Source organism: Rhinatrema bivittatum, chromosome 1, assembly GCF_901001135.1.
Source record: "Rhinatrema bivittatum chromosome 1, aRhiBiv1.1, whole genome shotgun sequence".
NCBI classification, from domain to species: Eukaryota; Metazoa; Chordata; class Amphibia; order Gymnophiona; family Rhinatrematidae; genus Rhinatrema; species Rhinatrema bivittatum.
In genome coordinates, this window is record NC_042615.1 from 685,666,413 (window position 1) to 685,678,965 (window position 12,553).

Consider the following 12,553-nt stretch of genomic DNA (forward strand, 5'->3'; position numbering starts at 1 on the left):
TTCAGATTTCAGAAGGCATTTGATCAAGTCCATCTTGAGACTCCCCAAGAAATTAGTCATAGGATAGAGTGGAGGACTAAATGGTTGGTTCTCCCAGTGAAGAGAGGAGTTAATAGAGTGGAGGGATGACATTTTTCAAGGGTGGCATAATTATTCAAAAGTAGTTGCCACAAGCAGAAAGTGAAGAACTGAAAAAGGACCTTGCCAGACTGAAGAACTTGGCATCTAAATGACAGATGAAATTTCATGTTGACAAGTGCAAAATGATGTATTCCTTATTAGGAGTGCCCATCCATGAAAATTATCGTGGAGTCATTATGGACAATACATTGAAATCCTCAGCCCGGTGTGGTGGCTGCCAAATAGAATGTTGAGGATTATTCAGAAAGGAGTGAAGAATAAAACTAATCATAATGCCTTTCTATAGATCAATGGTGTGACTGCACCTTATTTTATTTAAAAATATATATTTATTAAACACTTATTTTGGCAAATTCTAAGTGAGATATAACTTTGTAAAAAAATGGCAAATCTGCCCACATTACAATTAACATACCATGTGTTATTTTTTTGTGTCCTTGCTATCTATAGTTCTTACCTAGAAATAAAATCAGAATGTTTGTAAAAAAATAAAAAAATAAATAAAAAAATATATCCATACTCTTAACTGTTTATAAAAGCAACATATCCTGTGTAAGTTGCAACTCTTGCATTTAACTGGTTCCAGGTAGTAAGAGCCAGAATAGAAAAAGCCCATTGGCAGATTGATATTAAGCAAAATTATTGTAGGGACTGCCAACATGCTCTTGCACTGCAATTTAAAATATGACAGGCTACCCTGAATTCAGCCAGGACCAATACCTATCAATGCTTTAAATACAAGGCAGCAGATGTTAATCTTAGCATGCCAATTAAATAGTAGCAGGTGCAAATTTATTTATTTTTTAAACACTGGGGACATATGGCCTCCGAGATTGGTCCTAGTCAGAAGCCATGGTTGAATTCTAGACCAGTTGCAACCAATACACAGATTTGGGGGTTAAATGACAATACAGTGTAGCTGGGAAAAATGCTGCTTTTGAGACTTTAGTAATTTGCAGTATTCATTGAGTATGCAGTTCTGATCATCCCATCTCAAAGATATAGCAAAACTGGCAAAGGTGCCGAAGAGTAACAAAAATTATAAAAAGGGTGGATGGAGTAGCTTCCTTATGAAGAAAGGCTAAACAAGTTAGGGCTCTTCAGCTTGGAGAAGACTGAGCAGGGATATGATAGATGGTGTTAAAATCTTGATTGGGGTGTTGCAGATAAATAGGTAGGGACTTTAATTTTGGTGTTCGTTCTTTATTTTTTCCAGGAAGTTCAGTCTTTAATATGATAACAGGAGAGAATTATTTGAGCAAAACGACTTCCTATCTTTCTAGGCAAATATCAGTTTATTTTGGTGGACAGAATGTTAAGCAGATTTTTCTGACCCACACACTCGGCAGCATCCCCATCCCCTTAGCATGTCCCTTTCTCCTCTCCCTTCACCCCTGCACTGCAACAGCATTCATCCTTACCAGTGGTGGTTCCAGGCTCTTCCTCTCTCCTTCAGTAGCATGCTTACTTACTAAGACTCTCCTGCTCTGCAGCACTGGACTTCTACTTTTGTGCAGGGACTGAAAGCCTGCCAGGAACATCCTGGTGGATAGGGCCTGCTTCAAATGCGTTCATGGCAGTAGAAGCAGGCAGTTTGGCAGCTTGTGGGGGTGAGGAGGTGGGACTTGAATCAAAGCACGGGCGGCAGTGGAGGGTGAGTGCTTCCACTAGTGTGTATGTGTGTGGGGGGATGGGGGGACGACTTGACATATAGCATGTAGTTGGGCCCATGTTGGCTTCCAGCAGTAGTGAGAGGCCCCAAAACACTGCATCTGAAGCAGGTTTAGAATCCTCCTAAAATTAGGGTGAATATCGGTTTCAATTGTCATCTTTAGGGAAAATCCAGGAACTTATGGTTGAAATTTATTTTAAACTGAAAATGAATAACCCTATATTTAGGGAACAGGTATTGACACTTTCAAATAGTGTTGGGTCTAGGGCAATGATTCTCAACCCAGTCCTTGAGGCACACTTAACCAGTCAGGTTTTCAGGATATCCACAATGAATATGCATGAAATAGATTTGCATTCAAAACTTCCATTGTATACAAATCTCTCTTGCATATTCATTATGTATATCCTGAAAACCTGACTGGCTAGGTATGTTCTGAGCACTGGGTTGAAAAGCACTGGTCTAGGGAACAGTTCATGAAACTAACAGGTAGCAGATTTAAAATCTGTGTGTTCACTCGGCACATAGTCAAAATTTGAATTTGTTGCTGGAGGATGTGGTCAAGGCATCTGGCATAACTGGTTGTAAAAAGGGTTTAGGCAAGTTGCTAGAAGGAAACTCCTTAAACAATTTTTAGTAGAGATGTGAATCGTGTGATCGATCATCTTAACGATCGATTTCGGCTGGGGGGGGAGGGAATCGGATTGTCGCGGTTTTGTTTTTGTAAATATCGTGTAAATCGGGGGAGGGCGGGAAAACCGGCACACTAAAACATCCCTAAAACCCTCCCCCACCCTCCCGAACCCCCCCCAAAATGCCTTAAATTACCTGGGGTCCAGAGCGGGGGTCCCAGTGTGATCTTTTACTCTCGGGCCTGCGGTGCGTTGTAGAAATGGCGCCGGCGCTACCTTTGGCCCTGACAGGCCAAAGGTAGCGCCGGCGCCATTTCTACAACGCACCGCAGGCCCGAGAGTAAAAGATCACACTGGGACCCCCGCTCTGGACCCCAGGTAATTTAAGGCATTTTGGGGGGGTTCAGGAGGGTGGGGGATTTATTTTAAAGGGTCGGGGAGGGTTTTAGGGTTGTTTTAGTGTGCCGGTTTTTCCGCCCTCCCCCTTCCCCTCCCCCTTCCCCCGATTTACGATTTTTGACGATAAATCGGGGGAATTCCTATTGTATTCGCGCTTCTAACGATTTTTGACGATTTAAAATATATCGGACGATATTTTAAATAGTCAAAAAACGATTCACATACCTAATTTTTAGTCAGTAGTCTTTTGGGGGGGGGGGGAACTCATTTATCCCTGGGGGTGAACAACAAGGAATGGATCTGCCAGGTAATTCCAGGTGATTCGGATTGGTCATTCTCTGAGACAGGAGGCTGGACTTGATGGACCCTTGATCTTACCCAGCATGGCACATCTTATGTTCTTATGTCCTAAACTTAAGGCAGGAATAAAACCAGTCCTAGCACCGCCCCCCCCCCCCTTTCATTAAGTGGGGTTTTCAGGATATTCCTAATGAATATACACGAGAAATGTTTGCATCCATAGGAGTTAGCACATGCAAGTAAATTTCATGCATATTCATTAGAGATCCTGAAAACCTGACTGGCTTGGGGGGTGGAGCCTCAAGGTCCTGTTTGAGCACCCCTGACTTAAAACAAAAAAAATTGTTTTCCATGGTGCTGGTGGCAGCTGACTTGCATTCTGCCATTGGAAAGAAGATTTATAAGGGTGGAGATCTGCTAGGAGATGTGAAGACTTACATATTAATCATTTTCTTAAATTCAAAACTTCAAGAAATTTTTTCAGTTCCATTTTCCTTTTCCTTTCAAATAGAAAAAGGGAGCCCTCTAACATGAGAACCGCACTTTAACTGAGTTAAAGACAAAGGGCCAGGTTTTGTGGGGGGGTTTTTTGTTTTTGTTTTGTTTTTTTTTAATTTGCTGAATCAGTTGTCTAACTTGGCTCTTTAATGTAGCTCCCCTCTGTCTGGGAGATGTATACTGGTTTGAGCCTATACATTAGTTCTCCTTTCTGCAAGATGCTGTAAGAGAATTTAACCTTTAACTTGCACATGCAGACTACCTTAATCTTCCCTCTTGTTCTGTATTTTTTTTCAGTGGAGATGGAACACTAGAGGTGCTGAAATAAATCATGGAAGCATCTGTTAGTGCCCTAATATTTAGAGCTGATTAAAAGCTTTTATTACTATTTACTCTATTTATAATCTGCCTTTCGGCACTTCAAAGCAAATTTCATTCTGTTCTGAAATATACTAGAAGTAATTACAGTATTTTGTAAGTGGATTGCATTTTAAAGTTCTACAAAAGTAGGTTTTGAAGAAGAATATTGTCTTAGTGCACGGGTTATTAAGTAATCAGTTCTAAGAGTATTTTTCATGGTTAGATATTATCATGTAACATGCACGGTATTTTATCAGTTGGTGTAATCCTGTTTCAAGCTCATAAAAATAGTGGTCCGATTTATTATCTTGTAGCTGGGTTTCAACTGGTTGCTCCAAATTAGAAGCAGCTGTGTTTCCTATTTTTCCTTTACTGGTTTTCACCTGTCTGCTAAGGTTAAGCACTGATTCCAAGCATAGTTTTTTCTGCCAGTAATTGTTTTGTTCTCCTTTGATACTTTGTTCATTGTTCCTCATAAAATGTGCCTCTTCATCAGAATAACATGTATTCGTGCGGGCAGACCGTCCTAAAGTGACACTTGTTTTCTCCATTACAGATTTTCATGTTTTGAACACATTTGTTCTTAGAGGGGAGGAAGTGTGGACAAAAGTACTTAGTATGGTAACTGGGGAGGGGGGAACAGATGAGCAATCAGATAATATAGCTTTAATTCTGAAACAGGAAAGTGGCTGCTCCTTTTTATTTTTCAGACTCCCAAGGCTTTTTTTGGTGTTGGGGGGGGGGGGGTGGGGATAAGGGCAACTGCCTGGGCTCCAGTGCCATGCCACAAGTGATGAGAATTATTATGCTAAACTAGATGGGATGGGCAGACTGAATGGACCATATGGGTTTTTTTTCTGCCATCCTGTTCCTATATTTTCAAGAGGAACCCCTTGGCCAAGCTGAGTAAAGACATTGAGGCAGAGCTTGAGGGTGCCTGGGATTGACTAGGTCAAATCCTTTATTTCTTCCCTAGTCTCAATTGTGCTTTAAAACACTGACCTTGCAGATACCATTTTCCCCTTAAGAACCCATTTTATTGTGAAGGTACTTTTTTTTTTTTTTTTTGTCCTTGACCAATGCTGCCCCACTAGCTCTGTTGTCAGAACGGACTATTATGTTAGTCATGGCTAAAACTACAAACTTAACATATGAAAAAGAGCAGACATGTTTTTTGCTACTTTTTATAGCTTTACCTATTCTTTTTTTTTTAAATTTTATTTTTAATCATTTTAAACTTTACAGCAAGTCAACTAACTTACTTACAGAAAATGAAAATGCAGTATACATGCAATAAACAAGATAATATCTAAATATACATCCAATTAGTCTCCATATAATGCATTCCCCTTTAAAGAAACTTAAACAGGAGGCAGAAAATAGGAAGAACATAACACGAAACATTAATGCTAGGATTTGGCAATAACGTAGATTAAGACCACCTAGTTTAAGATCCTTCTTTAAGGCTTTACTCCGGGGGTAACAATTACCCTCCTAGCACTTAGGAAAGATTTTAATTGCTCAGGGTAGTAAAAAAATATAGCATTCTTTTGGAGATTTTACGACACATTTGCATGGATACTTTAACACGTAAGAGAAACCTAATGCAAGCACTTGTGGTCTCATTACAAGAAATTCACGTTTTCTATCCTGAGTAACAGGAGCAAAATCTGGAAATGCACGTATCTGAGATCCCCTAAATTGAATATCTACACTTCTAAAGTATCTTTTCATAATCTCAGTTATATCTTTCTCAATTGTGAAAGATACCATAAGTGTGGCACATTCATAATATTCACTAGCAGAGTCCTCTAGAAACTGAGTCAAGTTCCCTTTATTCATATCAACTTGTTGCAATTCTCTATTTCTTGTAGACACAGGCAGATGATATAATTTATTTACAGAAGGTATTTCTTCCTCCTGGAATTTCAACACTTCTTTGAAATACTGCTTAAGAGTAATATAAGGGAGCTCTCCTACAATTTTCGGGAAATTTAAAAATCTCAGGTTTAGATGTAGAGAACAATTTTCTAAATGTCCCAATCTTCTAGATACCACATTTAAGTCCTTTATAATTTTAATGTTACATTCCCGAGATTTTCCCATTTCAGCCTCTACTGTTTCCAGTCTTGGCTTCAATTCCTGAAACTGAGTGTCTATAACCTCCATCTTATGTTCCACACCTTCCAAATTGTCCTGAAACTCCCCTATCGATTCCACTAATGCAGCCATAATATCCCAAATCGCCTCCAAAGTTATTCTCTTTGGCTTACCAGGCATCCGAAAATGGGGTCTAGAAGTTGACTCACCCGCCTTCGCCAGCTTTACCTATTCTTAAATGATCCACAGTATGCATTTTAACTTGGGTGCTGATAAATTAAGTGTCTCTTGAATTCAAATCATCAAATATATTGGTGTTGTCAAAACTCTTTCGGGCATAGCTTCTAACACTAACAGCTGTGACCCTAAAAAAAACATCCTTTTGTTTATGCTTGTCTAAGACAGATTATGATTATTTATCAATGGATGACCATAGTAGTAGCATCTACACTGATGCTTACAGACTTGTTCAACTTAGTGTGAGTTACATGGTGCTTACCATAGACAAAAACCATATTCCAGAATATAACTTTCTATTTTTAAAGTGGGATTACATAGGAAAAAATACATTACTAGGAGGGACTACTATAGTACGTCTTAAAGGAAATGTTCTTAATCAAAGAGAGGTATTTTTAAGATGTTGACATTTCACTTTGGACCTCTTGGATTCCAGTCTTTTGTAATTCTTTTGATTATAGACCAGATCATTTGGCTTAACCACTTAACTCATTCTTTATCACAAAGGCTTTTCTCATAGGCACAGAGTAAAACAAGTAGCTTTTAATGAACACAGTACCTATACAAGATCACTGCTAGTATGAACAATAGGTGGCAAAACAGGGCCGGTCTCCAGGGCCATGGCCTGACTAACTTTTTTTTTTTTTTTTTTTGCACATCAAGCAACTAGAGAGCTTGTGTGAGCAGGGGTGGAGGTTGATTTGTTTGGGAGGCTCCCCCGCCCCCCCCTCCCACCCACACAAATCAAAAAAGGTTTTCCACTGTTCCTGGTATGAACTTCCAAATTGTGTTAAAACGAGCCATTAACAATGAGTTTTTTTAGTACAAAAATCACTGCTTCTGGTCTCTAGAGGATTACACTAACAATTAGTACCCTGTTTGCAGCCAGTCAGCATGTGGGATTCTCCTCCCAACATTGACCACACCTTTATAGTTGGGAAGAATTTTTTTTCCTGTGGTTTTCTTCTTAATTTTAGAAGATCAATAACTGAACTAAACATGTACTGATTTAAATTGGTTTTTTCCTTAATAGGGGATGCAGTAATAATATTTCCACCACCTCCCCCACCATATTTTGCTGACTCTGGAGCCTGTAATGGAGCTAATGGTTTGCCTGTGCATGAAAACCCTCCACCTTACAGCACTATTTTTAATAACGGGTAAGGACAAAGCTTTCTAATTGTTTCACAGTTGAATTGCTTGAGCACAAATATTGATGTAATATTTAAAAAAAAAAAAAAAGTTTGGATTATTATTTTGTTCTTATGCTCTTTTGTGTAAGGAGTAGACAACAGTAGAGGTTTCTTATAAACAGAACATATTCTATATTTGCAACAAATCATTTCATTTAAAAGAAACTATAAATGAAGCAATTTGTGGGACCTGCATGGGTATACCTCATGTAAGTGTGTGAGACCAAAACAAACTAATCACTATATTTAACTGATTTTATGAAGGCTTTTCTCCCATTCAGTGTCTGAGAGAAGCTTTTGTAAATGCCTCCCCCTCCACCGCCTCAGTACAGGGGGGCTGTCTTCCCAGCCTGGATGAGCCCTGGACCATTCACCCGGTGTAAGGGTTCTATGGGACAGGGGTAGGAATACTCCGGCAGGACCACTAAGAGGAGTCCATAGTCCACAAATAAGCAGTTCTGTCCAGATGTTTTGTGTTCCAAACAGAAGGAAAGATTACGTGAGAAAATGACGAAGTTACAGCAGATACAAAAAAAATAAATTGCAAAACACCATCCAAACAATGAAAAACCAGACCAGAAGCAACCAGATCATCTGAACACTTGCACAGTACGCAATGAGGTCTGCAGATCCACTCTGTTGAAGGAAATATGCCGATACCTTCAAACACTTTACAGTGTGGATCCACATTATGACAGACTGGGCATTTGGATATCCTTCAGTATAGTAATGCGCTAGAGAGAGCACCGGTACGCCACACTTTCACAGTGTCGCCATGTTTAAAACTAGCAAGAAAGCCACAGTTCATTCTGTTAAAAGAAGTTACTAATGCTAAGAGAAATCGGTCTGCTTCCAATTCAGGATGATCTCTATACAACATAATCCCAAAAAAAGACAGAACATTCAGCCCAATTATGGATTTAAAAGAAGTGAACCAGTGTAAGAATCCCACATTTCCAAATGGAGACACTTCGTTTTGTCATGTCAGTGTAGAAAGATGCATCTCTAACTTCTTCAGACATACAAGGAGGCATATTTCCAAATCCTCATTAGGGAAGGGCATCAGAAATATCTCCACATCTGTATAACTGGAAAACATTTCCAGTTCAGAGTAATCACTTTTGGATTAGCTACAGCACCATGAACATTCCATGCCAGTGTTCTCAGATTGTGAAGGGAAATATAAGTAAGACATATTTAGATGTTCAAATGCTCCTATTTGGAGGTCAAAAATTATTTTTGAAAAACAAATTAATATTTGGTGGCGTGCATAAAGGAGAGGCGGTTTCAAAAGCAACCACAGCAAGATGGCTTAAGGAGACAATAACTACAGCATATATGTTAAAAAGTAAACAGTTACCAGACATAATCAGAGCCCATTCCATAAGAGGTCAGTCTTTTTCTCTTGGGCAGAAGTAGGTGCTATTAATCCTGCAGAGATTTGTGAGACAGCCCCTTGGTTGTCTTTACCTTCTTTTACTAAGCATTGCGGAATGGATGAACTAGGAAGAGATGCTGCTGCTTTTGGAGCAAGTGTACTTACAGCGACCTTAACATGCTCCCACCCAGAATAGTGGGCTTTGGTGCTTCTCAGCTGTTCTGGACTAATGTAGCAGAAAGACCAGGAAGGAGATATTTAATCTTACCTGATAATATTCTTTCCTTTATTTCTTCTTCACCAATCCTAACACTTACCCAGGAAGCTAATTGTAAGCAGGAAAAAGCAGTGTTTTGTTTTAATTTGTAATTTTATTGAAAGTGTAAACATAAGATATGAACAACATGTCACAGTTAAACAAGGAGTATGCAATAAAATTATATATTTTCACATGATTTTCATGTATTATTTCATCCCCCCCCCCACCCAGGATAATGCTGGAAGCGAACAATAAGAACAAGAACATTCCCAAGGAGAAATGCCCCTAATACCTGTTGATGATAAAGCTGCTGATGAAAGTATGCTGCTAAGGCAATGAAATGGGTATCTAGGCTATAGTTTCAGTACCCTTACTCGCTACTGTCCCCCGATTTTAGCCAGTCTTTTATATAGGTTGCCAAATCTGCTTGGAACGTATACCCATAGACTTGGCTATTGTAACCTGTTCATGTAAATAGCACAGCCTGGATAATCTTGCCCATACATCCAAGTCTGTAGGCATGATACTAGACCTCCACAGTAGTGCTAACTCACAATCAGGTCGATACAGTTATGCCGCGTTAGAGTGCGGCAGTGCAGGGCGCACCCTCGTTCCCCGCACGCACAGTTCTCTTCACATATCGCTCGATACTCTATTCAAATTGCTTGCAAATGCGAAGCGTTAGGCGAAGCGTTAGGCCCGCGCAACCCATTTTACTGTATAGGCGCTTAATACAGCGCCTATACAGTATCCTGGGTGTGCTGGTACCTGTCATTTCAACTGACATTTGAAATGACAGGTACCAGGAAGTGGATGGTTTCCCCCCTCCCGAAGCAAGGCAGGAGGGGGGAAACCATCAAAACTAAAACTGCCTTGAGCGCCGAAATTGCACGGTCGTAAACAGGCGTGCATTCATTCACAGCCAGCGGGGGCTGCTGGAGGCCGCTTTCGCCGCCGCCGGCTCCCTCCGCCTGGATGAACGGGCGCCCACCCGCCCGCCGGCTCCCACCGCCGCCTATATATAATTTTTTTAAGCAAATAACTAATGCAATCGGAGTTCCGTGCAGCATCGTTCATGCAAAAGGAAGGGCTGAATGCAGTTTGAAAGCGGGTTAGTATATATGGAGGTCGTCCATAGTGCAGGACTAACACCAGGTAGAGGGTAGGCGGTAAACTAATAGGTTAAGTACGCAGCAAAATAGCGGGTTACAAAGGAGATAATCGGAGCGTGCGTCACAGTATCGGAGGGAATAGCTAATTCCTTCATTAAATAGCTAATTCGTTCATTTACATATGATATACATGCTGGGTGCGGAAAGGGTTATGCGTCTGTTTCAAGAAGTGCTAAGGACGCGTGAAACTGGAGACTGTATCGCAGGATCGCTTTACAAGTCCCAATTGTGTGCCCACAGCGAGTTGCAGACGGGGAATCTCCAACCGCACTTTACAGTATAGACCTGAATGTGCTGCAATTATAATATAATGCACAATCCCCCTCTTTTACTAAAGAGACCTCTAAAGGTAAATTCAATAGAGCTGTCTCTGGCGTTAGCAACACACCTTCACCAATAATAGACTGTATAATGAGGGAAATGCTGTTCCAAAAGGAAGTTACCTGTGGACAGGTCCACTACATGTGGACGTAGGTACCAATCTGACCACAGCCTTTCCTGCAGTGTTGCTCATGTGACTGACTGAATTTATGTAAGCATATAATACCACCTTAAGATAAGCTTGTAGCTGTTCTCAGCCAAAGAGGTATATGGGGAACTCTTCTTGGTATGCAAAAAAATAGAATCCCAAGTGTCCTCCGATAACTGTTTAAATCCAACTCCCTCGCCCTTATGTATGCCGGTTTTACTTGGGGATCTTTGTTTATATAGTTGTACAATTGGGAGATGCGTGCAATATTCATAGAAATGAAATGACATAGAAACATAGAAATGACGGCAGAAGAAGACCAAACGGCCCATCCAGTCTGCCCAGCAAGCTTCACACATTTTTTCTCTCATACTTATCTGTTTCACTTAGCTCTTGGTTCTATTTCCCTTCCACCCCCACCATTGAAATATCTAGCTTGATTAGTTAGGGGTAGTAACCGCTGCAATAAGCAAGCTACACCCATGCTTATTTGTTTTACCCAGACTATGTTATACAGTCCTTATTGGTTGTTTTTCTTCTCCCCTGCTGTTGAAGCAGGGAGCTATGCTGGAAATGCGTGATGTATCAGTCTTCTCCCATGCCGTTGAAGCAGAGAGCCATGCTGGATATGCATCGAAAGTGAAGTATTAGACACATTTGGTTTGGGGTAGTAACCGCCGTAACAAGCCAGCTACTCCCCGCTTTGTGAGTGCGAACCCTTTTTTCTTCTCCCCTGCCGTTGAAGCAGAGAACTATGCTGTATATGCATTGAAGGTGAAGCATCAGGCTTATTTGGTTTGGGGTAGTAACCGCCGTAACAAGCCAGCTACTCCCCTCTTTGTGAGTGTAAATCCATTTTTCCACATTTCCTCTTGCTGTTGAAGCTTAGAGCGATGTTGGAGTCACAGTAAGCATGTGTATGTTTATTGAATAAGGGTATTGTCTCCAGGCAGTAGCCGTCATTCTGGCGAGTCACCCACTCTTCATTGGCGGCCTCTTGACTTTATGGATCCACAGTGTTTGTCCCACGCCCCTTTGAAGTCCTTCACAGTTCTGGTCTTCACCACATCCTCCGGAAGGGCATTCCAGGCGTCCACCACCCTCTCCGTGAAGAAATACTTCCTGACATTGGTTCTGAATCTTCCTCCCTGGAGCTTCAAATCGTGATCCCTGGTTCTGCTGATTTTTTTTTCCTACGGAACAGGTTTGTCGTTGTCTTTGGATCATTAAAACCTTTCAAGTATCTGAAAGTCTGTATCATATCACCTCTGCTCCTCCTTTCCTCCAGGGTGTACATATTTAGATTCTTCAATCTCTCCTCGTACGTCATGCGATGAAGATCCTCCACCTTCCTGGTCGCCCTTCTCTGTACCGCTTCCATCTTGTCTTTGTCTTTTTGTAGATACGGTCTCCAGAACTGAACACAGTACTCCAGGTGAGGCCTCACCAAGGACCTGTACAAGGGAATAATCACTTCCCTTTTCTTACTCGATATTCCTCTCTCTATGCAGCCCAGCATTCTTCTGGCTTTTGCTATCGCCTTGTTGCATTGTTTCGCAGACTTCATATCATTAGACACTATCACCCCAAGGTCCCTCTCCTGCTCCGTGCACATCAGCTTTCCCCCCCCCCCCCCCCCCCCCCCCCATCGAATACAGTTCATTCGGATTACCACTCCCCATATGCATGACTTTGCACTTCTTGGCATTGAATCTGAGCTGCCATATCTTCGACCACTCTTCC

At 41.1% G+C, this 12,553-nt stretch overlaps 1 protein-coding gene across 4 annotated transcripts in view; it reads left to right on the top strand.

The window, feature by feature from the left end:
* TMEM171 (transmembrane protein 171) overlaps nt 1-12,553 on the top strand; it is an 86,661-nt gene that overhangs the window by 64,424 nt on the left and 9,684 nt on the right. For all 4 annotated transcript variants that reach the window (XM_029574768.1, XM_029574759.1, XM_029574777.1 and 1 more), the window contains exon 3: nt 7,373-7,499. In XM_029574768.1, coding sequence (XP_029430628.1) covers nt 7,373-7,499 — 127 coding nt within the window. The remainder of the gene's footprint in view (nt 1-7,372; nt 7,500-12,553) is intronic.